At 42.2% G+C, this 26725-nt stretch overlaps 1 protein-coding gene across 1 annotated transcript in view; it reads left to right on the top strand.

Annotated features, from left to right (window-relative positions):
• Ptp69D (Protein tyrosine phosphatase 69D) overlaps positions 1 to 26725 on the top strand; it is a 651708-nt gene that overhangs the window by 271106 nt on the left and 353877 nt on the right. The window contains exon 8 of the mRNA XM_068380055.1: positions 21555 to 21813. Within this exon, the coding sequence (XP_068236156.1) occupies positions 21555 to 21813 (259 nt within the window). The remainder of the gene's footprint in view (positions 1 to 21554; positions 21814 to 26725) is intronic.

Genomic DNA, 26725 nt, shown 5'->3' with positions numbered 1-26725 from the left:
TGACAGGAACCAGTTCTTTTCGTTTGCCAAGGTAAAGATGGTGACCAGGACTTGATTGAGATTGGGAGATTTCGATCCGCCTCTGTTGATGCAGTGAACTACCGCCGTGCTGTCGGAGACTATCCTGATGTGGGTGGAGTGTGGAGGGGATAGCCGTTTCAAGGTCAGTAACACTGCCATGGCCTCCAAGACCTTGATGTGGAACTGTTGCATCGCAGGGGACCAAGAGCCCTGAAACATCTGGTATCGATAATAGCCCCCCCCCAACCACTGCAAGACGTGTCTGTGTGAATCGTCACACGTGGAGGAGGGAATTGCAGAGGAACCGATTTGGAGACGTTCTCCTGTTTCGACCATGGTCGGAGGCAACGAACTAAGACTGAGGGGATCTTCGATATTTTGTCCCGTAATCGGGTTGTAGCTCTCTTTCTCCAAACTCGGTTGATGTCTTTGAGTTTGGCCTTCAATAAGAGGTCTGTCACTGAAGCGAATTGGAGGAGGCCTAGCACTCTTTCTAAGGCCCTTCTTGAAATATGTTCGTTCTTGATAAAATGTCTTGTCTTCGAAGCTATCTCTTTGACCTTTTTGGGAGGGAGAGACAGTTCGTGACTTTTGAGGTCCCACCGGATGCCTAACCATTCGAATTTGCTTGCTGGTTGAAGGCGGGATTTCTGTAAGTTGACTTGGAAACCCACCTTGTGCAGAAACCGAACCACTTTCGTTGTAGCCATGTGGCAGTCCTGAATTTTCCGTGCCCAGATGAGCCAGTCATCCAAATAAGCGATCACCATGATCCCCTGGCTCCTGAGCTGTTCTAGAATCATCTCCCCTAGTTTTGTGAATATCCTGGGAGTGATATTGAGACCGAATGGCATCACTTTGAACGCGTAAGATTTCTTGCCCAGGCGGAAGCCGAGGTAAGGAGAGAAGTTTCTTGCTACTGGGACGTGATAATAGGCGTCTGTAAGATCGATAGAGGTGGTGACGGCCTCACGGGGAAGTAAGGTCCGTACCTGAGAGATAGTCAGCATGCGGAACCTGTCGCAAAGAATGTAAGAATTCAGTTTGGACAGGTCCAGGACCACTCTCAACGCCGATGAATTCTTTTTGGGCACCGTGAACAGACGGCCTTGAAACTTCAGGGACCGTACCCTCTTTATCGCTTTCTTCTTCAGGAGGTCCTTGATGTATTCCTTGAGGATGGGAGTGGGCTTCTGGAAGGAGGACACTATGGGAGGTGGCGAACCTAGTGCCCATTTCCAGCCCAGGCCTTTTGATACTATACTGTGGGCCCAAGGACTGAAGGTCCATTGGTCCCGAAACTGGAACAGTTTCCCCCCTACCAGAGTTGTTTCATTGCGTGGGGCTGAACTTAGCCCCACGACCCCCTCGGGAACCCTTAGCTTTAGGTCCGCCTCGTTGGCGGAACTGACCTCTTCCTCTGGCGCCGCCTCGAGGGTATCCTCAAAGGAACCCGAGGTCTCGTACGCTTGATTGAAGGCGGGGGAGGTCATCCAAGAAGTAGCTGCAGTTGGTTGGGAACCTTGAGGAGCCGGAAGGAAGACAATCTGTTGAGGAGGGGCTTTAGAGGTAGGAGGAGTTGAAGAATGAGGGCTCGTGGAATGATGAAGGTGACCTCTACCTGTTTTATAAGGAACATACGACCTCTGCTTTTTCTTTGAGAAGGGTTGACGGGGCAAGTTCTCAAACTTACGTTTATTCGAAAGGCCCCACCTAACCTGAAGGTTCTGATTAGCCCTTGCTGTGTCTTGGAGAACCATATCGACTTCTTCCTGGGGGAACAGAGTTTTACCCCAACAGGAAGAGGTAATGAGCCTGTTGGGCTCATGCCGAATAGAGGCTTCAGCGAGAACATGCTTCCGACAATTAGTTCTCGCCGTCCAGAAGTCATGTAGTTCCGACTGGAACGACTGCAGGAGGTTCTTCGCCTGCACCCGGAAGAGAGGTTCATCACTATATAAGGAGGCAATGAGCTCTGAGGAAACTACGGAGTTAAGAGTTCTTGCCAGCCGGTTTCTCGATTCGAATTCCACTTTCAATAAGTGGTCCGTTATCTTAGGGAGTCTCTCCAAGAAGAGAGAGGAAGCGCAGTCTGGGTCTAGCTTACCCACCGTGAACGTAGAGGAAGCTTCGTTCCAGAGCGCCGAGGTGCCGGGGACGAGGAGAGAGGTGGGATCTGTTTCCTTAAGGGACGGCATGGGAATGCCATCCTTAACTGACTGAATAGTTAATTCCGCGATTTTATCAGTAAGCAGGGAAGGGATGGACGGAGGAGTGATAAAGATGGTATACGCTCCTTTGTGGGGGGTTTGTTTGGAATTACGGCAACCCCATTCCGCCAGAGTACGGGCCCAGACAGCTTGGGCCTGCTCCTTTGGGAAGATAACAGTCTCCTTTGGGACCTTGTCCATCCGCACTAAGGCATGTTCACGTAAGCAAACAAAGCCATTGAAGGGGAACTGGAGACCTGGAGGAAAGAACTCCAGATCCTCGAGAGGGCGGGTCCCTAACTCTTCAAGTGTAAGCGTGCCATCCAAATAAGGGGCATGCAATGCGCACCTCCAAGGGTTATTTTTATCGAAAGGTGGAAGCTTCGATGCGTCAGGAACTGGGGACGGTGCAGGGTGAGACTTGTCTCTTATGAGGCTAGCCACCATGTCCTTCAGCTTTGCTATGACCCCGGAGTGTCGTTGCAGCTTCGTCTCCACCATGTCCTGTATGGATTCTAAGGTTAATTGGCTGTCCGAGGAGCTACCTACAGCGGAAGCCTTAGATTTAGTGGACTTACCTTTCTGTCCTTTAGGGCGGGGAGGGGTGCGTGAAAGCATTGGGACGTCAGGGGCTGAGGAAGGTCCTGGTATCGGAGAAATGGATTGAGGCAAAGCTGAAATATTAATATTAGGTTTACTTTTACGAATAGATTTCACCTTGGGACGAACCGAGACAGAACCTTCCCAAGGAGAAGCCTGAGGTTTGTCAAAGCCGTGGAAAGAAGAGGAAGAGGAAGGGGTAGGAGAAAGAAAGGTTTCTGCCAAATCCACACCACTCACCTGCTCATCCATTGGTTCAGTGGGAATGTCCAGGGATGAGATGTCTCCGGAGAGCAGGTGTTCCTCTTCTACCGGAAGGGCAGCTCTGATACTCTCGATGATGGGGGCAGCTTGTTCCGGAGGCACTGCAGCCGAGGAGGAACCAGGGAATAACCGGGAAGAAAACAAGAATATACCCGCCACTAGAAATGACCCTTTTTAGCAGGTGTCTAACGAGCTTGCGGACTCCTCCTTCTCAACACCTGAGTCAAGCCCAGGTAGCGGGTAAGGGAGTGTCATTGTTCTCTAAATCTCTATATGTATGTTCGTACTTTTGCTTTCCCTATAAATTGTAAGAAACCTCTCTCAATAAATCAGTCCTCTGAGGAAGTATCACGAAACTAGTCAGGACTTAAGTGTATATTCCGTATTTTCATTTTTCCTGTGGTTCTTCTGCATCTGAGCATCACGTTTTCCTGTAATTTTTACGCATATATATATATATATATATACTATATATATATATATATATATATATATATATATATATATATATATTATTTATTTGAGAATGATATTGTGTTGATATTCATCCATATTGACTCATTAGGGGTAATTTGAATGAATTACTATCAATTGTGCAATTGTGTCACCTGGTGGGCCCGGAAGTCGGGGAAAACTCCCTGGTAAGAGACTGATGTCTTGCCAGGTAAATCCTGAACTGCAGATTAGCAGTAAGGTTCCGACTTCTTTTATGGCTTCTGATGGAATGGTTGAAAGAGACCTGGCCTTTCATTAGAAGAGGCTAGGGTTCGATCCCAAGTATGAGGTAGAAATTTATTTCTATATGAGCACAATATTGTGTTGATATTTATCCATATTAACTCAATAATTGAACAATAAATAAATAATTGAGAAAAATAAACCTAAGTGTGGATAAGTATGTTTTTGAGTTATAAGCTCCCAAAGATTTACTATAAATTTTTGCTTTTTTTCTCAAAAAAATCAAGATAACATTTTTATAGTAATCTTACTTTGTACTTTTATTATTAATTCCTACATTAAGGCTCCCTAAACGAGGTATGTAAACCTTAAGTTTACTAATACACTTGGTGTAATGGTGGCATGAGTTGCCAGTGGCCTCTAATTGTTGCCAGAGTTTTAGCTAGAATGTTCCAGCTTTGTACTCTTTTTCATGTTTCCCTCTCTTTTTGGTTCTTTGATGTTGCTCTCTGTTTACTTTGACCTTAGGTAACATTGACCTTGCTATAAAGTTCACAAAGATGTTGTGAAACACATTGTACATACAAACTGCATGTAAACAAACACATGCATTATAACTTCTATACTTCTTTGGAAACTCTGGCTGTTCTTCTCGTAAATCATAGTTTGTGAAAAAAGGGCTTTATATATGCAAAAATAAACACACAAAGACGATTCTGTCAAACTCAGTCATGCAGACGACACAGTAAGGATGACGTCATCATTTAAAGACTGCGTTATCTTCATTATTTGTAGAAATAATTGGCTGAAACTTCTGTAGAGCATGTACGATATGTTTCTGCATACATAGAAACAATGAAACAATTTTCAATATTTTAAAGTTATGTCAAACACCATAGCAGACGGTCCCCTTACCCCAGCCATTGTCTGATTTGTTTTTTTTCAATCTTTCACAAAACTCTAGTTCTAAAGACCCTGTATTGGAGATCATAGTTCCTGAATACTTAAATGATTCTACCTAATTAATCCATTCTCCTTCCATTGATATTTCATCTTCCATTGCATACTTCGTTCTCATCATCTGTCTTCTATTTATCTTCAGCCTAACCTTGTGTGATATTTCATGCATACTGGTAAGCAATCATTGCAAATCCTTTGGTATTCTTCTAACAAGGACAGCCTCATCACCATACTCTAGGTGTGCTAAATTCCTATCACCAATCCAGTCCAATCCTTCTCCCCCATCTCTGACTGTTCTACGCATTACAAAATCCATGAGGAGGATAAACAACATAGGTGGCAACACATTCCCTTGGAGTACTCCGTTGTTCACTGGAAATTAATTTGATAAGACTCCATTACATTAACTTTGCACTTTGTATATGCATACATACATATACCAAGGCACTTCCCCCCAATTTTGGGGGGTAGCCGACATCAAACAAATGAAACAAAAAAAGGGGACCTCTCCTTTCTACGTTCCTCCCAGCCTGACCAGGGACTCAACCGAGTTCAGATGGTACTGCTAGGGTGCCACAGCCCACCCTTCCCCGTTATCCACCACAGATGAAGCTTCATAACGCTAAATCCCCTACTGCTGCTACCTCCGCGGTCATCTAAGGCACCGGAGGAAGCAGCAGGGCCTACCGGAACTGCGTCACAATCACTCGCCATTCATTCCTATTTCTAGCACGCTCTCTTGCCTCTCTCACATCTATCCTCCTATCACCCAGAGCTTTCTTCACTTCATCCATCCACCCAAACCTTGGCCTTCCTCTTGTACTTCTCCCATCAACTCTTGCATTCATCACCTTCTTTAGCAGCTAGTCACTTTCCATTCTCTCAACATGGCCAAACCACCTCAACACATTCATATCCACTCTAGCTGCTAACTCATTTCTTACACCCATTCTCACCCTCACTACTTTGTTCCTAACCCTATAGACTCGAGATACACCAGCCATACTCCTTAGACACTTCATCTCAAACACATTCAATTTCTGTCTCCGTCACTTTCATTCCCCACAACTCCGATCCATACATCACAGTTGGTACAATCACTTTGTCATACAGAACTCTCTTTACATTCATGCCCAACTCTCTATTATTTACTACCACTCTGCCATTTGCTGCAACAACAGACCCCAAGTACTTAAACTGATCCACCTCCTCAAGTAACTCCATTCAACATGACATTCAACCTCGCACCACCTTCCCTTCTCGTACATCTCATAACCTTACTCTTACCCCCTTTAACTCTCAACTTCCTTCTCTCACACACCCTTCCAAATTCTGTCACTAATCGGCCAAGCTTCTCTTCTGTGTCTGCAACCAATACAGTATCATCCGCAAACAACAACTGATTTACCTCTCATTCATGATCATTCTCGTCTACCAGTTTCAATCCTCGTCCAAGCAATCGAGCATTCACCTCTCTCACCACTCCATCAACATACAAGTCAAACAACCACGGCGACATCACACATCCCTGTCTCAGACCCACTCTCACCGGAAACCAATCGCTCACTTCATTTCCTATCCTAACACATGCTTTACTACCTTTGTAGAAACTTTTCACTGCTTGCAACAACCTTCCACCAACTCCATATAACCTCATCACATTCCACATTGCTTCCCTATCATATCTATCATACGCTTTCTCCAGATCCATAAATGCAACATACACCACCTTACCTTTTGCTAAATATTTCTCGCATATCTGCCTAACTGTAAAAATCTGATTCATATAACCCCTACCTCTTCTAAAACCACCCTGTACTTCTAAGATTGCATTCTCTGTTTTATCCTTAATCCTATTAATCAGTACTCTACCATACGCTTTTCCAACTACACTCAACAAACTAATACCCCTTGATTTACAACACTCATGAACATCTCCCTTACCCTTATATAGTGGTACAATACATGCACAAACCCAATCTACTGGTACCATTGACAACACAAAACACATTAAACAATCTCACCAACCATTCAAGTACAGTCACACCCCTTTCCTTTAACATCTCGGCTCTCACACCATCCATACCAGATGCTTTTCCTACTCTCGTTTCATCTAGTGCTCTCCTCACTTCCTCTCTTTTAATCTCTCTCTCATTCTCATCTCCCATCACCGGCACCTCAACACCTGCATCAGGCTGTGAGCAAATCATAAATGAAGCTACTCACAGGTCTGGTAATTGCTTGGACCTTGTATACACTGACTCCCCTGGCGTTATAACTGGTAAGGTTGGTTCTCCAGTCGGGACATCTGATCATGCCTTGATTTCATTATTAGTGAAGACTGAGCAGCCTGTCCCTGATTTATCATATTCTTGTAAAATTTATATGAAATCCCAAGCAGACTGGAATGGGATTTTACATGATCTTTTGTGCTTGAATTGGTCACAATTATATAATAGTGTAGATCCTGTTGTCCCTTTGAATGAGAATCTAGTCAACATAATTGATAGGCGTATCCCTTCTCGTGTGCTAAGGTACCGAGTGAAGGACAAACCGTGGTTCAATAATGATTGTAGACGTGCTTTTTTGGAGAAGCAGGAGGCCTATCAACTTTGGAAGGGTAACAGATCAGATTTGACCTGGAACAACTATACTCAGCTTCGAGCTTTTGCTCAGAGAGTTTATGCCTCAACTGAAAAGGAGTACAATTTAACCATAAAAGAAACACTTTCTGGTACAACTCAGGAACATAAATGGTGGTCTACCCTTAAATCTGCACTCTTTGGTGTAGATGCAACAGTTCCTCCTTTACTTAAACCAGATGGCTCAGTCACTCACTGTCCAAAGGAAAAGACAACCCTTTTGGCTGATGTTTTTGACAGTAAACAGAGTAATGAAAAACTTGAACTTCCTCATTCCTGTTTTCCTGAGGCTAAACTAACTAGTTTAGCTTTTCGATCTCGTGAGATTAAAGCTCTGTTGATGGACCTTGATGCTTATGGAGGTGTAGACCCAAATGGTATTTTTCCTTTGTTTTTTATAAAGACAGCAGATTTCTTAGCTCCAAAGTTATCTGTTATTTTGCGCAAGTTAGCAAGAAGAGGAGCTTTTAGCACTAGTTGGAGAATTGGTAATGTTACTCCTCTATGTAAATGTGTTTGTGGTAGCTCAAGTCCCACTGATTACCGCCCAATTTCCATAACTCCCATATTATCTAAAGTTTTTGAACGTCTTCTGGCAAAACGTCTTAATAGGTTTGCTGAAGGTAATCATCTACTCCCTAGTTTGCAATTTGGTTTTCGTAAAGGCCTTGGAGCATGTGATGCCCTTCTTACAATCTCCAATGCTGTACAGAAATCCCTTGATTGTGGTCAGGAAGTTCATATGATTGGCCTTGATTTTAGTGCTGCCTTTGACCGTGTTAATCATGAGGCCCTTGTTTTCAAACTGAAACAGTTGGGAGTGGGTGGGTCGTTTCTTAGCATTATTATTGATTTTTTAAGTAATAGATCTCAAAGAGTTGTTGTTGATGGGCACCATAGTGATTATAGGAATGTGATATCTGGTGTTCCACAGGGTAGTGTTCTTGGCCCATTACTTTTCATACTATATACTTCCTCATTCCTGTTTTCCTGAGGCTAAACTAACTAGTTTAGCTTTTCGATCTTGTGAGATTAAAGCTCTGTTGATGGACCTTGATGCTTATGGAGGTGTAGACCCAAATGGTATTTTTCCTTTGTTTTTTATAAAGACAGCAGATTTCTTAGCTCCAAAGTTATCTGTTATTTTGCGCAAGTTAGCAAGAAGAGGAGCTTTTAGCACTAGTTGGAGAATTGGTAATGTTACTCCTCTATGTAAATGTGTTTGTGGTAGCTCAAGTCCCACTGATTACCGCCCAATTTCCATAACTCCCATATTATCTAAAGTTTTTGAACGTCTTTTGGCAAAACGTCTTAATAGGTTTGCTGAAGGTAATCATCTACTCCCTAGTTTGCAATTTGGTTTTCGTAAAGGCCTTGGAGCATGTGATGCCCTTCTTACAATCTCCAATGCTGTACAGAAATCCCTTGATTGTGGTCAGGAAGTTCGTATGATTGGCCTTGATTTTAGTGCTGCCTTTGACCGTGTTAATCATGAGGCCCTTGTTTTCAAACTGAAACAGTTGGGAGTGGGTGGGTCGTTTCTTAGCATTATTATTGATTTTTTAAGTAATAGATCTCAAAGAGTTGTTGTTGATGGGCACCATAGTGATTATAGGAATGTGATATCTGGTGTTCCACAGGGTAGTGTTCTTGGCCCATTACTTTTCATACTATATACACATGACATGTGGTTTGGCCTAGAAAACAAGCTTGTTGCATATGCAGATGATGCTACTCTCTTTGCATCAATTCCATCCCCTGAATGTAGATCTAGGGTTGGTGAATCCCTTAATAGAGATTTAGCTAGAATTAGTGCATGGTGCAAATTATGGGGTATGAAGTTGAATCCTAACAAAACTCAAAGTATGATTGTATGTAGGTCAAGGACGGTGGTTCCTCAACATCCGGATCTCAGTATTGATAATGTTTCTTTAAATATGTATGACTCTTTCAAAATTTTAGGTGTGATTCTCGACAGTAAATTTACTTTTGAGAAACATATAAGGTCTGTGTCTTCTTCAATTTCACAAAAAATAGGCTTATTGAGAAAGTCTTTCAAGATTTTCGGTGATCAATCTATTCTGAAGAAGTGTTTTAATTCTTTCATTCTACCTTGTTTTGAGTATTGTTCTCCTGTCTGGTCTTCAGCTGCTGATTCTCATCTTAATTTGTTGGACAGAAACTTACGGTCTATTAAATTTCTTATTCCTGATCTAGATATTAATCTCTGGCACCGTTGTTCAATTAGTTCATTATGTATGTTGCATAAGATTTTTCACAACTCTGACCATCCTTTACATTCAGATCTCCCTGGACAATTCTATCCTGTTCGTAATACTAGGCAGGCAGTTAATTCTAATAGCCAGGCCTTCTCCATCACGAGGCTCAATACTACGCAGTACTCTAGAAGTTTTATTCCAGCTGTGACCAAGTTGTGGAATGATCTTCCTAATCGGGTGGTTGAATCAGTAGAACTTCAAAAGTTCAAAGTTGGAGCAAATGCTTTTTTGTTGACCAGGCGGACATAATCTTTTTATAGTTTATTTATGACATATTTGTTTTTGATGTTGTTGATAGTTTATTATATGACATGTCTGTTTTGACGTTGTTTCTAATTTTAGAATGATTTATTGTTAATTTGTTCTCTTCATTTATTTATTTCCTTATTTCCTTTCCTCACTGAGCTATTTTTCCCTGTTGGAGCCCCTGGGCTTATAGCATCTTGCTTTTCCAACTAGGGTTGTAGCTTGGATAGTAATAATAATAATAATAATAATAACAGCAATTATGTCTGCCTCCCTATTATCCTCAACATTCAGTAAACTTTCAAAATATTCCACCCACCTTTTCCTTGCCTCTTCTCCTTTTAACAACCTTCCATTTCCATCTTTCACTGTCTCTTCAATTCTTGAGCCAGCCTTCCTTACTCTCTTCACTTTCCAAAACTTCTTATTCTTTTCATATGAACGACCCAATTCCTGACTCCACCTCAGGTCAGCCGCCCTCACTGCCTCACTTTCCTTGCACTTTACTTCCACCTTTTTCTCTCTATATTTTTCATACTCCTCTGCACTATTACTCTGCAGCCATTCATCAAAAGCCCTCTTTTTCTCTTCCACTTTTACCTTCACTCCTTCATTCCACCATTCACTGCCCTTCCTCATGCTGCCTCCAACAAACTTCTCGCTACACACATCACTTGCAATCCCAACAAAATTTTCTTTTACTATCTTCCACTCCTCTAAATTACCAGTTTCTCTTACTTTCACTTCGTCACATGCAATTTTCAACCTTTTTTTATATTTATTTTTTACTCCCGGTTTTATCAGCTCTTCAACCCTCACTAGCTCCCTTTTACATCCACCTACTCTATTCCCCCACTCTTTTGCTACAACTAATTTTCCTTCCACCAAAAAATGATCAGACATACCGTTAGCCATACCCCTAAACACGTGCATGTCTTTCAATCTTCCAAACATTCTTTTAGTTATCAACACACAATCCATTAATGCCCTTTCTACCTCTCTTCCATTTGCCACTCTTACCCATGTATACTTGTTTTTTATCTTTCTTTTTGAAAAAGCTAGAACTTATCACCACCTCTTGCTCAACACACATATCTACCAGTTTCTCACCACTCATTTTCACCTGGTACTTCATACTTCCCAATGACACCTTGTACCTCTCCAGTGCCCACTCTAGCATTTAAGTCACCCATGACAACTACATAATTCCTTCTACCCAGTCCTTCTCCACACCTAGTTAATTCATTCCAGAACTCATTCTGATCTTCTTCACTTTTCTCACAACCTGGCCCATACGCACTAACAAAAGCCTAACATTCCCTACCCAACCTAACCCTTACCCACATTAACCTAGATGATATCTCCTTCCATTCCACTACTTTATCTGTCATCCATTCACTCAGTAATAAAACCACACCCTCTCTTGCTCTTCCCCTTTAAATCCCAAACACTCTACCAGTCACTTCACCAAACATCATTTCACCCTTCCCTTTTGTCTTTGTCTCACACAAGGCCAATATATGCATCCTTCTATTCCTAAACATACTTCCAATCTCACATCTTTTACTCTCTATCGTACTACATCCACGCACATTCAAACACCCAAAAACAGACTTAATCATATTTACAAATTTAAGAGGAATTCCATAATAATGTAGGATTTTCCACAAAATTGGCTGGTGTACACTATCAAAGGCTTTTTCATAGTCCACAAATGCCATTAAAAGGGGATTTCTATATTCTACAACATGTCTCAAAATGAAAATTTGGTCATTGCAACTTCTACCTTTTCATTAGTCTATCTCTCCAGCCTCTTTAGAATAAGGATATTGCATATTTTTATAACTGACGTAAGTGTTATGACTGTAATTATTGCAATCAGTCAGGTCTCCTTTTTTTTTTTTTTTTTTTTGCTATTTTCAGCAAAGTTCCTAACTCCCATTCATCAAATTTTGCCTCTTCATACCGCACCCAACAAAATAATCTTGTAAGTAGCCTGGGAGTCACTTCATTTTCGGCCAGTATCATCTCACAGTTATTCCATCGTATCCCGGGAATTTTCCATCTCTTAAGTTTTTTTTAGCATAGCTTCGACTTCAAACACATTGAATTCATTCATAGGCACAACAAGGTCTTCATCAGCTTCTGGTATATCAATCAAATTATTCCCTTCATATCTCCTATTCATAACCTCACTAGAGTGTTCCATCCACCGTTGTCTTTCTTCATCTTCTGTTGCTATAACAGAGCCATCTCTCTTTTTGATGGGTATACTGTATGCTTATTCTTCTTTGCCCCTGTCATAATTCCATTGATAATTATATGAGCAATTATTACACCATAGCTACTTCCTGTATTCATAGCTTTGTCAGCCTCATCTGCTTTACTGTCTAGATGTTCTCTCCAATCATACCTGGCTTTTCTTTTGACCTCACTATCAATACTGGAATACTTAGCATGCTCTACCTTGTAATTTTCATTACTTCCTCAAAAACTTTCAACAATCAATTTCTGCCTTGGTCTTCTTTTTATAGTGTCCCAAGTATCATTTGATATCCAAGGCTTTCTCCTCGTTGATGCGTGTCCCAAGACTTCACTACCAACTGACTGATATATGTTCCTAATATCACATCATTCTTCATTAATTGTCTGTTCTTCATCTCTTAATGTCTCCAAGACTGCAAATCATTTCCTACATTTAATTGCAAATGTTTCTCTCTGCTTTTCTAATGCCAGCCCCTAAATATTCTTTTACTGAAGGCTTTTCCATTTTAATAAGAAAAATATCCTTCCAAATTTTTTGTAAAATCCAAAAAAAGGAAAATTCATTGTATGATAATATCAGGTTTGTGTTACCTATGCCCCTAAGAGGATTATATGGATAATTGCTACGTTCCCAGCTGAGAAGAAGAGTCTGGTCAGTTTACTTATCTTCATAACTTTCTGCGTTATTTTTAACGAGTGTATCTGTTAACCATCCAATACAAATTCACAAAGAGGTATGCTATAATCAATCTCTCTCTCTCTCTCTCTCTCTCTCTCTCTCTCTCTCTCTCTCTCTCTCTCTCTCTCTCTCTCTCTCTCTATATATATATATATATATATATATATATATATATATATATATATATATATATATATATACATATATATATATATATATATATATATATATGTACTGTATATATAAATATATATATATTTATATATATATATATATTTATATATATATATATATATATATATATATATATATATATATATATATATATATATAATGAAGATTCGAAGAAAGATATTGCTATAAATAAATTACGTATCTCATTTGTCATTGATCTCGACTCCTCTGATGGTGTCGACGACAATTCCATTTAAAGCCAATTATTTTTTATACCAAGAATTTATTTTTGTGTATTGTTAGAAAATCGATAAATAAATAAACAACTGTTTTTGTTTTCCTTCAAAAGAGAAGTTTATTAAAAGATGCTGTGTATAATGCCAATATCTATACAGCAGTATTTACTTTACCCATTAATACATAGAATGGTATAAAATATATGCAAATAATACATAAATAGGAAGGACTTATAAAAACCCAACTTTTAACTGCTACCCTGAAGGTCTTAAAAGTAATACTAATCCCAACCCCCTGGTTTAATCCAGCTCAACTTCAGGTGTGCTTGTTTCAAGAGTAGTAAAGGAAAGTGATTGATTGAAGAGGAATTCTCCACTAAGTAATCCAAGAAAGACACTGGTCTGACAGCAAATATCTTTTGCATGAGTATAGGTTCTTTCTTTTATCTTTCAAGTGTGTTTTCGTATACCTAAAACATCTCCATTTAGGGTCAATTCAGTCTTTTTGCTCCGGATTTTATTCACTTAAAGGACTCTGTCAGTGTCAGTGACAACTTTTGAGACTCCTCAGCAAATAATGAAATTACAGTAATATGATGAGTTTTGAAAAGCCCTGCTGTCGCTGTCTGTATGCATTGATATGTATCACCGAATCATGGACTTGAATATTTTTCCATTTGTTTGAAACATCAGATGAGGATTTAAGGCCACAGGTACTTTTTGTTTGATGTATTGGTGCTGTTTTTCTGGATCAGATGTGCTTAGTGACCATGCTTCAAGGCAGTGACCCCAGTTTGTTCCCAAACTAACAAACCCGCTATTTATGTGGATATTACTTCTAGTGTAGCTGGAAGGCAGCCATTAGATTTTAAGTGTGAGTTGCAACCCTTCCTAACCACTAACAGTGGGTAGGTAAGGGGGCGGGGGGCTACCCAGCCATCTATATCTACTCACGGTTCAATGAACCACGTCACATTTTACTTTTGGCTGGTAGAGAGCTGATGTCTCCTCTTTCTCGTTTCAAGCCATAGCCATTTACCACTATTGCTTTACGCTCATTCTTTTCTTTACAGGGTAATGTGGCGGTTTCAGATGTCAATGTTCATTCTGCTAGTTATCAGAACAATTCCTCTGTGCTGGCGACTCCTCTTGGGAGGTTATCTTTCCCGTTTGCAGGTTATGTTTATTCTTCCCCCTTGGAGGGGAGGAACTTTTAGTCCTCTATTCATTTTTTCCTCAGTGCTTCATGACAACATTGGGTGCGAATTCGGTGGCTGACGATGAGTCTTCTCGCCTTCTGCCGATCTCGTTGTCTCTCAACATTCCCCAATTTTTCTCTTTCTCCCTACAGGCAGTGTTTAAGCGCATATGCAGCTTCCGCCTGTTGAGGATTGCAAAATAAAAAACGATTGTCAACCAACGGCTTGCTCAACAATCGCCGAATGGACGGATTTTCTTTCTTAACAATTGCCGGGGCAAGACTCATCACCTTGTCTTCCTGGTCTATCAGGATGTCGTTCGCGACATTCCATTGATGTGATCAGAATATTATTCTGTTCAATGATCACAGGGGTGAGACTCAGCATCTCGTCTTCCTGGTCGGTCAGGATGTTGTTCGCGACAATCCAATGATGAGTTCAGAATTTATTCTGTTCAACGATCGCAGGTGCGAGACTCACCGCCTCGTCTTCCTGGTCGGTCAGGTTGTCGTTCGTGACATCAGATGTTAGACACCCATTAGGATCATCACAGAGATTGCTACGATCACGAGATCGTAGGTTATCATGATCTCAACGTTCTTCTTCTTGAGGAAGAACACTTGTTTGGTTTCACCTTTGGGGATTACTCCGGCAGTATTCCCGTTAGGGAAATCCCTTCAGGGACAACTCAGAATTAAGCCTTAGCTTTTTTTTCTTCTTTTTTTCTAGCAACACTTTATGTTAACCTTCCTTTGAGGTAGAACTTGTAAGGTGCTGCACGGAGGTTCACCTCCAAGTGTGAGATATTATCCTTCCAAAGGAGAGTCTTTACGCAACCTTTGCGCATGTCTGCGCTCACGCTCAAGATCGTGAGTTATACACTCACGGTCATGAGCTCATGACGCTCGTGGTCTCAATCATGAGCGTTTTATGGTCATGATCACGAGCTAGACGGATGTGATTGTGAACAAGACGCTCAAGTTAGCGCTCACCATCACGATCGCAAGCGAGATACTTATGAACTTGATTGCGACACTAGTCTTTTTTCAACCTTTGAGAATGCACAATCGTGCTCACGCTGGTGAGACACGCTCACGATCATGCTCACGCTGACAAGCGAGATGCTCACGTTTAGGAGCGAGACGCTCATGATCGCGCTCACGCTCTCGAGCGAGACACTCACGTTCGTGCTTACTGTACGCTCTTGAGCAAGACACTCACTTTCGCGCTCACACTCACGATTGTGAGTTACACTCGGTCACGAGAGAGACGCTTGTGACTCTAGTCACTTTATCTTTGATGACACTTGTGATCTTGAGCTAGTGACTCGTGATCTCTCATGCTCACGCTCACGAGCACGCTTAGGCTCACGAGTGTGAGTTTCACAGTCGCGAGCAAGACACTCATGACCATGATTATGACGTCGGTCTCTACACTCCTTGAGAACATTCTAGTCGCTCGCGATCACGCTTACATTCACGAGCGTGTATTGCATGCTCACGGTCACGAACGAGATGCTCGTGAATGATTGGGAAGCCAGTCTCTTTAAGTCTTGAATACGCTCTCGTGATGGCGAGCGAGATGCTCCCAATCGTTCATGTGCTCACGAGCGTGAGTTACACGCTCTCGAGGCCGCGAGTTTCATGATGCTTTTGATCGCTAGCTGAACGCTCGTGATGGCTACCGGGCTCATGCTTACAATCACGCTCAAGATCGTGAGTTACATACTCAAGCAGGACGCTCGTGATGGCAATCGCGAGCTAGACACGCGTGATCACTTCAGAGATGCTCACGAACACGCTCACTAGCGAGACGCTTGTGACCATGATCGCCGTCACGAAGCTCTCATTCACGCTCTCGATCATGAAATACATTCTCGTGGTCACGAGCAAGACTCTTGTGATCATAATCACGAGTGTCTTGTATTAAGATCCCGAGCTAAACTCATGATCACGAACGCAATAGCGAGCTAGACACTCATGATCACGAGCTACAAGCCCGTATTCCAAGCTAGACACACTCGATCAAGAGGTAGAAGTTGTTATCAAGAGGCATAAGCTCATAATTGTGAACTAGATGCTCACGCTCACGAGCGAAACGCTCATGCTTTGTTTTAAAGCATGCTTTTGTGCTAGATGCTCTCGCTTTAGTGTGAAACATTCACGTCTCAAGCGAGACTCATGCAGGACGCTCGTGCTCATATGCGAGACGCTCATGCTCTCGTATGAGATGCTCATGCTCTTGTGCGAGATGCTCGCACTCATGAGCAAGAAGCTCTCGTGTGAGGTGCTTATGCTCGAAGCAAGACTCTCTTGCTCTCGTGCAAGATGTTCGCACTCTTGTACGAGGCGCTCACGTGGGAAGCGATCACAATCATGAACGGAACTCTCACGAGCTCGCACGAGGCATTCCAAGACCTAGAACGAGGCTCTCATGATTAGGAGCACAGTTTCGAGCAAAACGATCCTGACCAATTTGGTAGATCTCATATTATCCAGATCTCCGATTTGTCAGCTACCAATCACCGTTTTTCAACGGGTCGACTATCATGGTTGCTTATCAATAACACCATTCGCAGTTGCTATGTTCAACAGCTAGCCATTCATTGTCCTACAGGACGGTAGTGCGTCGTTTGCTTGCTGGCCATTTTGCTGCCTGACATTCACTTGTCAGAGTCTAGTGATCACTATAAGCCTGCTCCATTCTAGGCTTCTAGTTTGCCAGCAATTTCCTGAGAGGGAGCTGCTCAAGAGAGCACTCTTTCCTAGAGGGCATAGATTGTGTCTCATCACTTGTGGGCTTACACTACTTAGTTAGACCCTGCAGAGTTGATGGAATTATGGTTTTTTCCTTCTTGGAACCTAAGAATACTCCCTTCATCAGGCTCTTTGGTCTCTTGTTTATGTATCACAAACTTGGTTTTTCGGGTTCCCCAAACTTTCTTGTCGTTAGTGGAATCAGAGGGATCTGCTTCAAGGTGGCCAGGCTTTTGCATGGAATCTGACACACTTACAGATATCCATCTCCCTTGAACGTACGTGTTTTGTCGTTTACACTTCGTTCATAATACAGGAAGGTATGCGAACAAATTGCCTCAGGAAACCTGGCTGCTTTGGTTATTACCTTCTCCCCTGTTGTCCTGTTTATGTTAGGGCTGCTCACTAGCCGATTTTGCGTGAATAGAAACTACGCTAGTTAGACAGTCTCCTAAAGCAAATCGGATCTCAGAGTTAATAGGGGTAGCAGATTCTTTGAATCTGTTTCTCCTCTCCTAGCGGGAGAGACAACCTCATGAGGTTACTGCCATTTTCTCCCTCTTAGAGAAAGAAATTCAGTGCTGTCTAATCGACAACCATAGCAATTTACTTGCTACGATTCAAGTCAGCCCTAGATGGGTGACTGACAAGAATAACAGGATATTGAAAATCTGTTCTCTTTCTGCCTCTGTTGGCCCTTAGGCCCTCAGACCCTAGTGGAAACACATTCAACCTCCATCTGCATCCATTCCAGGGAAACATCTGTCTACACTTCATGCAACTCAGACTTGTTCATGAAGTTGGATGATGATTTTCTCCTGTAACCGGAGCTCCCCCTTAGGCCGGAGTGGCTGGGAATATATTCCTTTCTTATAAGAGAACCCCTCCACGAGCTCAAAATATTTGGCTCGTCTTTTCGTCAAGGAAAGAAAGTCCAGACTTTAGCTACAAGGATACTATCTTGTATCTTACATTTCCTGTAACAAATGGTAAGCAGTCTCTAACCCTCTTCCTCATGATTGGAAAATCCGATCTCATAGGAAGATGTGGGACACCGGGATACAGCCGTGCTTTGTTGGCTAGAAGTTTCTACTCTTAGTCTCTGCTCCTTAAACTAGTTTAATCTTCAAATCTTGTCGTGCGAGGGAAGGTTTTGGGATCAACCAGTTAGCCTCCTATACTGTGTGGGCCCTTGTCTTGAAGACCTCGGCCTACTAACTGATTGTAAAGTCTCTAACTCCTGCGAGACATCTCCTTCGTTTACCTCAATCTATAATTTGAGTAATCAAAGGAATGACATGAAGGTCATATCCTGTACGGATATTCGTAGACTGTGTCATTACCCAGTAGAAACTTCCGCAGGTCTGACAAGACAGCATCAGCCCCCGTCGAGTGCGACCTCAGAAGAACTGGCTGGGTCCCAGGTCCTCCGGCACTAGGGATTGTCCTTCCCTTGGTCCTCGACAAGACCTGCGCAAATAACAGGCCTAGTTAAAAGACTGCCGGACGAGAATCTCTCCCTAGGAGTAGATCTCGTTCTGGATTTGACACTTCTTATAGAGGCAGCAAAGAAAGGGGGGGAGGGGAGACCACATTTAGGACCATATGTACTTTGGACTATGATTAGAGCACGAATGATACCATCTCTCTATTACCTAGTAAGCACCATATTCCTTCGGTAAAGTACCCGAGGGGGGGAATGACAGTGATTCATAGGTTTCCTGTTTGCAGAAAAACATTTCCTGCTCCTACGTAGTCTCCCCTTCGGCATATCCTATCTACGGGTTTGGATTTAATTAAATTCAACCTCTATGCAGGAGTAATCCTCCTACAGCCTCTGTTTTAGATGTCTTCCGTCGAGAAGCGAAATGAATAACAATGTCAAGCATTGATCTTTTGCAGAAGAAGGACTGCTGTCTCCTGTTTGATCCCCTTTTACCAGCAATTTTCTCTGAGAAAGGAATAAATGGCTTCTCCCCACTTCCGTGCAAACTTAGAGTCGGACTTGTCTCATTAAAGGACTCGACTATAGCTAGGTCTAGCCTAGTCGGCAAGACGAGGACAGGTCACATACAGTGGCACGTTTAAATTCCGGAGATTGAGATTCCATAACAGACTTACTTTACGACTAGATACTCCGTGGTGAGAGTTGAGTGAAGTCTATTTCTTTCCTCTTCTGAAGAGTGCTATTCTTGTCATGCACTCATAAATTGCTAACCAAGGAAATCACGCTCTTCGGCATAGGCAACAGAGGACTGAGCATCTCCTCTAATTGTTGCTCTCCATAGAGTTTGAGCCGATTACCCGTATTGGGGTAATACAGCCTTCTACAGGACAGGTAGCTCTAAGACAGGTCTTTCCCAGTGTGACACTCGACCGAAAAAGAGACGTACCCACTGGGTCTCCCTCAATGTCTCTCGCTTATGGCGAGAAACCAAGTAACATCCTATATTGTTCTGGACAGCTTGAACCTCAGGTTTAAGCCCTCCAACTGGGAACCTGCGGCTTGGTAATCAAAGCTGTAACACAGGTAATTACTTGAGGATATACCTTGAGGAAGGTGGCTACCTAGCCCCAAGGGTATAGCACACTGGGTCAGATACTCGTCATTGTTTTTCTTTTTCACGCCAGTGATTATATTGTGGCCATACCTCAGGAAAACAATGAAGGAGTTCGTTTCTTAGGTTCAGCACGCCTTGCTAACCCTAGGAAGGTCAAAAGAGGTTATAAGGATCTCGTCCATGATGGGGACTCAGGTCCTATACCAGTCACAGAATCCCTCTTCTCCTCACAGAGATGACCCAGAGCTCTGTACATTTTATGGCAGAATCTGTCCATAATGTTTTCAAGCAGAAGCCATGCCATTGGTAGGGTGAAAATGTGTGTGTTCACCTCACCCTACCTACTAGACGTGATCCACGGAAGACCTGATACGTTTGCTCTATCATTCCCGTGGTCCATTGCGCTCTCGAGCAGCTCCTTTGTGACACAAGAGGTGACCCACAGAAGACCTGATACCTTTTCTCTATCACTCCTGTGGTGGTGACACACTGTGGTTTGATAATACCACGGGCTCCTTGTTGGACAAGTAGTAGAAGGTTGAAGGCATTGGGTACCTCGGGTAAGACTGGGACGAATGAAAGAATGCCTGGCTCTTTTACTTTCATCATCTTCCCCTCCTTTGAGGAACAGCACCATGGGTACCTTTGCAAAGCTGGCTTCAACCTCTGCAGGTAATGACCACTTCCCTTGTATAACCAAGTATGTTTCGCATATACTCGTACACATCCTCAACGCCTCCTGCAAGGTAGGCCCTGGGAAACGTCTTTTTATTTGTAGGGCTTCTGTTTTAACTAGGAGCATCTTCTTACCTAGACATTCTTATATCTCTCACAACTACTTAGTTGCTCAGGCTACTATCATACTCACTGGTATTGATATGCGAGGTGCAGGGTTTCCATTGATTACAGTCTAAAACTGTACTAGGGAAACCCGGGTTAATGACTAAGCCAGTAGTCAGACTTACCACCCTCCTAAGAGTGAGTCATCCACAAAAATAGCGGAAGGTTTGTTAGTATGGGAACAAATTACAAATTTGGAGATAATTTGTATTTTTCCCCAACTAATACCAACCTGTAGCTATTTATATAAATTTGCCTGCCATCACCTATCTCCCAGTAAGTCCTGCCTGCAAGTAAAAATTGATGTGGTTCATTGAACCGTGAGTAGATATAGGTGGCTGGGTAGTTCCCAGTCACCCCCCTACCTACCCACTGTTAGTGGCTAGGAAGGGTTGCCACCTTGCACTTGCAATCTAATGGCTACCTTCCAGTTACGCTAGAAGTAATATCCACATAAATAGCTACAGGTTTGTATTAGTTAAGGAAAAATGCAAATTATCTCTGAATGTGTCATGTTAATCATTCTTCGGACTATACAGATTTACCGTTGGATTTGAAGAATTTTGTATATACCGTCTTTTCCCATATCTCCTTTTCCTCCTAGTATATACTAAGCTCTTTGATCTCAAGAAACTGAAGATAGAGTTTTAACTTGTAGTTTTACTTTTGGGACAGAGTGATTGATACTGTAGGGAGTCTGTTGGTGTGACACATGGGGCAAAGTGGTTGTTTTTAATTTTGAGGTACAAAATCTATTGCTTTCAGAGTATAGTAATATGAATATTTAGGTATTATTCCTTGGAACAGTATACCTGTATTTTAATATCCATATTATTAAAGTTTTTAGTTCTTGATGGATATTTTTAGTTTTGTGTCATGATGTATAGGCATGATTTGTTATTAACTGAATCTATGGTTATTCTTCTTTTATATTTTTTTGGCAGTGCAAGCTGATGAAGGAAAAGAGCCTCTATCTGCTTTTAGCAGTTATTTTCCTATTATACAGCCTGTAGAAGATACAAACCTTGGACCAGGAACTCCTCCACGTATATCCCAGATGCAGATTGTATATGTGGCTGCAGGTCTGTTCACATTCCTTCTCCTATTGACAATTGGACTTTGCACCTTGCTATGTTTTTATCGTAGACGTAACAAACACCTAGAAGAGGAGGAAGTGGCTGAAAGTTTATCAGGATCACTTGGGTAAGAAAAAATTTTTTCTTGAGACATTGCTTAAGATTTTAATTCTGTATTGAATATTTAATTTCATATTTGAGTTTAGTAATTCCAATGGGATCTGGTTATGGCAAAATTTTATTTACTATCTCAGAAAGACAGTATGTGTATAAGAATTTATATCAACATATGAGATATTATTGTGTTAATTGGTTTTATATTTTTTATCTGACAGTTGAGTCCGGGGCAACTGATTGCAAAAAATTCTAGTACACAGGCCTTGACAGAAGGAAAACCCCCTTTGAAATGTTTTTATTAAAGTAGTAAAGGCTGGCGAATTTGAAGAAATTAAAAGTTTGTTTTTAAATACTCCATTAGATGAAGGATAAGTTATAAGATTTAAATTTTGAAATATATTTAAATGATCTTACCTTTGAATTATAAGCTATTCAATTAGAAGTCTGAGTTTCATGACCATAGAATGAATAAACATAAAAAATTTCACATAACTCCATTCCCTTCCGGAACCAACTTCCATAGTACCTCTACACCATATCATCTGTCATCTGGAAGATATCATTGAAGTGACTATGTTATTCTGTAATAATTCCACGATAAATAGCAGTCAAAAGATATGAAGCTACTCGTCAGTAAAAAGGGACTTTGTTATACAGAAATGTAATGAAAATATACATTTATTTATTTTTACAGAAGAAGTATTCTATAATGTATAATTATAAGATATGGTAAAAAACTGTGATTTTTTGTACATAAAAAAGGTATACAGTACGATAAACAAAAAAAAAAACAAAAAAAAAAACATGAAAAAAGAAAAATTTCTGCCCTTGAGAGAGAGAGAGAGAGAGAGAGATTTTGTTTTTTTGTCCCATCTTGCGCGTGACAGTCACTACGAACTGGATAATTCCTGTTTTGGGTATTTCAGGGGCTTGGAAATAGAGACTGGGCATCTAAGAACCTGACATACTGCATAGAATGTCAATAAATGGAAATAATGACAGTAGGCTGTGTGAAAACAATTAACAATACTAATATAAAATATATAAGACAGGACAATGATATTTCATAGAAAGGATATCTTGTGTCAAAAACTTACATCACTGGTTAAATGTTTTGGTGACGTTGCGGGTGGGACTGGAGTCAGAGGTGGGGAATATTTCGTATTAATTTCTGTGTGATTTGAACATGTATGCCAACATAGAAGAAATACACTGAATTAGACCAAAAATTACCATGACTAGAACTAGAACCACAAGTGTTTCATTTTGTTGTGGTGTGAGATGTGTGGATCCCTACGTCTTTAAGCTGGGGGTGTCAAGGGGGGCTTTGAGTACCGCCTCAGGTAGGGAATGGCTAGAGAGCGTGGTGTGATTCTATACGGTAACTAAAATAGCTCTTACACAATCAGAAATAAAAGGTAGAATCCCAAAGACTTCGTTGGTTGGGTGAGGAATGGAGGAAGGGCTAATATCAGGGAGAGGAGATTTTTTAGTGAAATTTCCCGAATGTGAACTGTATGATATACGACCATGTGTTATACTCTTTTGTAGGATATACAAGTTGTACAAGTAATTTTTACCTCCATATGGTTTATATTTCTAAGTAATGTATCTCAACGTCATTGTCTGTATCATCAGACATGTTTTGACGTCAAACGGTGTCATCATAGCAAAGGTGTTAAGATGTCTCCACTGGTTTTCATAGCTGCATTGAGTGTGCACGGGAATTGTTTCTTGAAGTTCATTATCTGCATTCCCCTAGTGTATCGTGTCAGTGCCAATGTTGTGATTTAACCCTAGTGAAAATTGTTTCCCTCATGGTACCTCTCATAGAAATTAAGTTTTAACAGCTGTAGATCAAGTCAACAGTGTAAATGCAAAAGGAGACTTGCTGTTAGTTCAGGGGAAAAGCCAGGGAAGGTTAAGCTAGTTAATTGTAGTGGGGATGATGGTGATATTGACCCACCTCTAGTTTTAGACAATTTGCATAATCAACCAATATTTTATAGCGATCAACTTCGTAACCTCTTGACATCGCTAGCTTCCTATGTTGAAAGTTCAGAAATCCAGAGAATCCTCTCTTAAAATTATAACTCTCAAACCTACCCACCCCATTTGCCCAGGTAGCTTAACTCTTCCATTTGAATCTAGCATTTTTTCCTGTAAGGGTTCAGAAAGTTCACTGCGCACTGCATATTTGAAAGCTTTTCACAGAATGTAGAATTCTTTAATTTCTTTAGATCCTCCCACAGTTAAACACCTCATATGCCACAATCTTAGGCACTCTGTAGAACAACTAGGTTATGAGGCAGACGTTGAAGTAGGTAGTCTGGATCCTAATATCCCATCACTCGCTTATGCAAGTACTCCCAAGTTATATCATGTTACATAGGTGGATAGTGGGGCATATCATATGATTCCCTTGAATCTTGTTGGGGTGAATGAAGTTGAAACTAAACTAAGTAGTTGGCATCATAGTTTGTTTGGCAGTGTAGAGCTGAGGCTCGTTAATCACGGTTTCTTACTTCGTGTTTACGGTTTTTCGTGGCCAAGGAGGAAAAGAAAAAATTTCTTTGTGATGATTGTTTACCTAACTTTAAGAATTTGATTTTTGTGCTCAAGTCATGACGTCCTGATGGAAGGTTCCTTCAGTAGCTTCCTAGGGTATATTTAACTACAGTGGATATTCCCAGAGAATTAAACTAAAGGTTATCACAGAATTCTAACTTCTGGTGCGAGTACCCTAAAGGTTTCCCTCTAGGACATCGTATATCAACAGGGGACGCATGTATTAACACGCCACATAGCTATCTGCACCCCATATAGAGTTAACACTTCGATATGGAAAGGTGGCTGAGTAACTGAGGAGCCGTTCCAAAGTTACTCACGTCCGTGGCTACTTTTGGTACTCGAGACGTAAACAAACGGGTGCCATTGCTAAATGACGTCACGTCCGTCCTCATCCTTTCGCCTGTAGCTTCTACGCTAAGTCGGATTTTTCCCAAGTGATTTCTTTATCTGCTTACATCGCCGTAATGTCGCAGCCTTCAGCCTCGCCTTCTTCTGGAAAGTTGAGTACCAGGTCCCAGTATTGTTTAAATAAGCTCTGGCCGTAAAGTAACTTCTACTTTTCGTAAAATATTGTGTTTGTGGCAGAGCTGTGCCGATACCGGACGCGCCATTTTACGGCGCTGCTGTTCATGTTGCATGCTTTATTTAGTTAGCCAGAACAGCCTTCTCTGGTCCTTTAACTAATTAATATTATTAGTTATTTAGTCTTCATAGCTAGGGAATCATTATATCGTGTTTTAGCGCTCATCAGACTACGGTCGCTGTTCGACCCCATACTAGATCGCTAGCGTAGCCCCTAGGCTGGACAGCCTAGTGCTTATTTTCATGCATGATATATATTAGTGTTCCTAAGTTAAGTTATGAAGATTGTGGCATTATTAAACATACTATTTACTGTGATGTAAGTGTTTTCGCCTTCGGGGACCATACAAGGGACTGAGTTGATTGTGTATCAACCCCTCCTAACCTAATGTAGGAACCCTTGTATGCTCCCTATTCCCCCTGCCTGCGGGTAATTCCCTCTGGGTAGACTTGCTTTCCCTTCTATATAGGGGGATCTCGTCTACAACCAGAGTATTTATCGCTTCTCTGCCGACCCTTAGGGAATGACCCCCCCTTAGAGTCGTGCCTGAGATCTTAGGAAGGGCTCTGCCCTTCCTCCAGTTGCACTTGGTTGGGTTACCCTTCCTCCCTGCAACTACCAATGTGTCTTTCAGACTTTCCTAGCCTAGGAGTTAGTCCTCCTACTCTAGGTTAAGCTCTGGGGGTAGACTCTGTCTTGTTATAGTTTAGGACAGTACATTAGTACTGTACTTGATCTGGGCTACCTATCCTAGGTTAGGGAGCGTTCTCCCTTGCCTTGGTGGCCGCTCTCATACAGAGTCTCCTCAATTAGAAAGACCCCTTCTTCTCCCTCCCCACCTATCCCTTTGGTGTAGGCCTGCCTACACACCTCTGTCCTTAGTCCTACAACTCCTCCCTTGGGTGGAGTGGTAGGGCTAACCTTGTTCTCCTGCTGAGCTGGCCTCTCTGGTACACATACCCTTCATAGCGTTCTATGGGGGTGGTTGCCGGCGGCGGTCCTGCCGGCGGGGGATTCCCCCTCTTTGAGTGCCCTCTATCCCTCCCTTGGGTTACCTCAGGCCCCCGGCCCCCTGCCGGCTCCCTGCCGCCGGATGTTAGAGTATCCACTCCTATCATGAGTGCACTCTCTCCGGAGGGATGCCGGAGGGGTATAGGATTTTACCCATTCCATTCCTCCTTACCTTTCTCTCTATCTATCTTGGTGCCGGTCCCTTGCCGTCTCTACTGCCGGCGATAACCGCCACTACCTCAGGTGACCTTCATTCCTAGGATGCCTTCCCTCTCTAAGACGTCAGCCTTCCGTGTGCCGGAGGCTGCCGCCTTCCGTCGACATACCGCCGCATCCCACCCCTTATTTTTACCCAGTAACAGCCGGCCGACTTTCGGAGTCTGCCGCCCACATGCCAGCATTGATTGCCGGCAATCTAGGTATACACCCATATATATATATCTGTCTTATGAATTGATCCAAGGCTCACCATGCCGTCAGCCTTCGGCTGCCGGAGCCGCTGCCCCTGCCGGGGATCCGCTGCTGTGCCGGCGGCCGCCACTGTGGTATTATCCATATAGGATACTCAGTGTGTCTGCCTTGATGCCTTCCACCCTGCAGGACTGGCCTCCGGTGTTCCGTCGGTCTGCCGGCACCCTCATGAGACGCTAAGGGACATGTACCCCTTCCCTGGCTGCCGGCAACATGCCGACAGTCAATATGTTGCAGCCAGATAGCCTGGCCACTTCCATATAGGTATTGTTATACCATCCAAAAA

The sequence above is a fragment of the Palaemon carinicauda genome, chromosome 9 (assembly GCF_036898095.1).
Source record: "Palaemon carinicauda isolate YSFRI2023 chromosome 9, ASM3689809v2, whole genome shotgun sequence".
NCBI classification, from domain to species: Eukaryota; Metazoa; Arthropoda; class Malacostraca; order Decapoda; family Palaemonidae; genus Palaemon; species Palaemon carinicauda.
The sequence above is the reverse complement of the archived record's forward strand: the minus strand, read 5'-3'. Positions and strand labels throughout refer to the sequence as shown.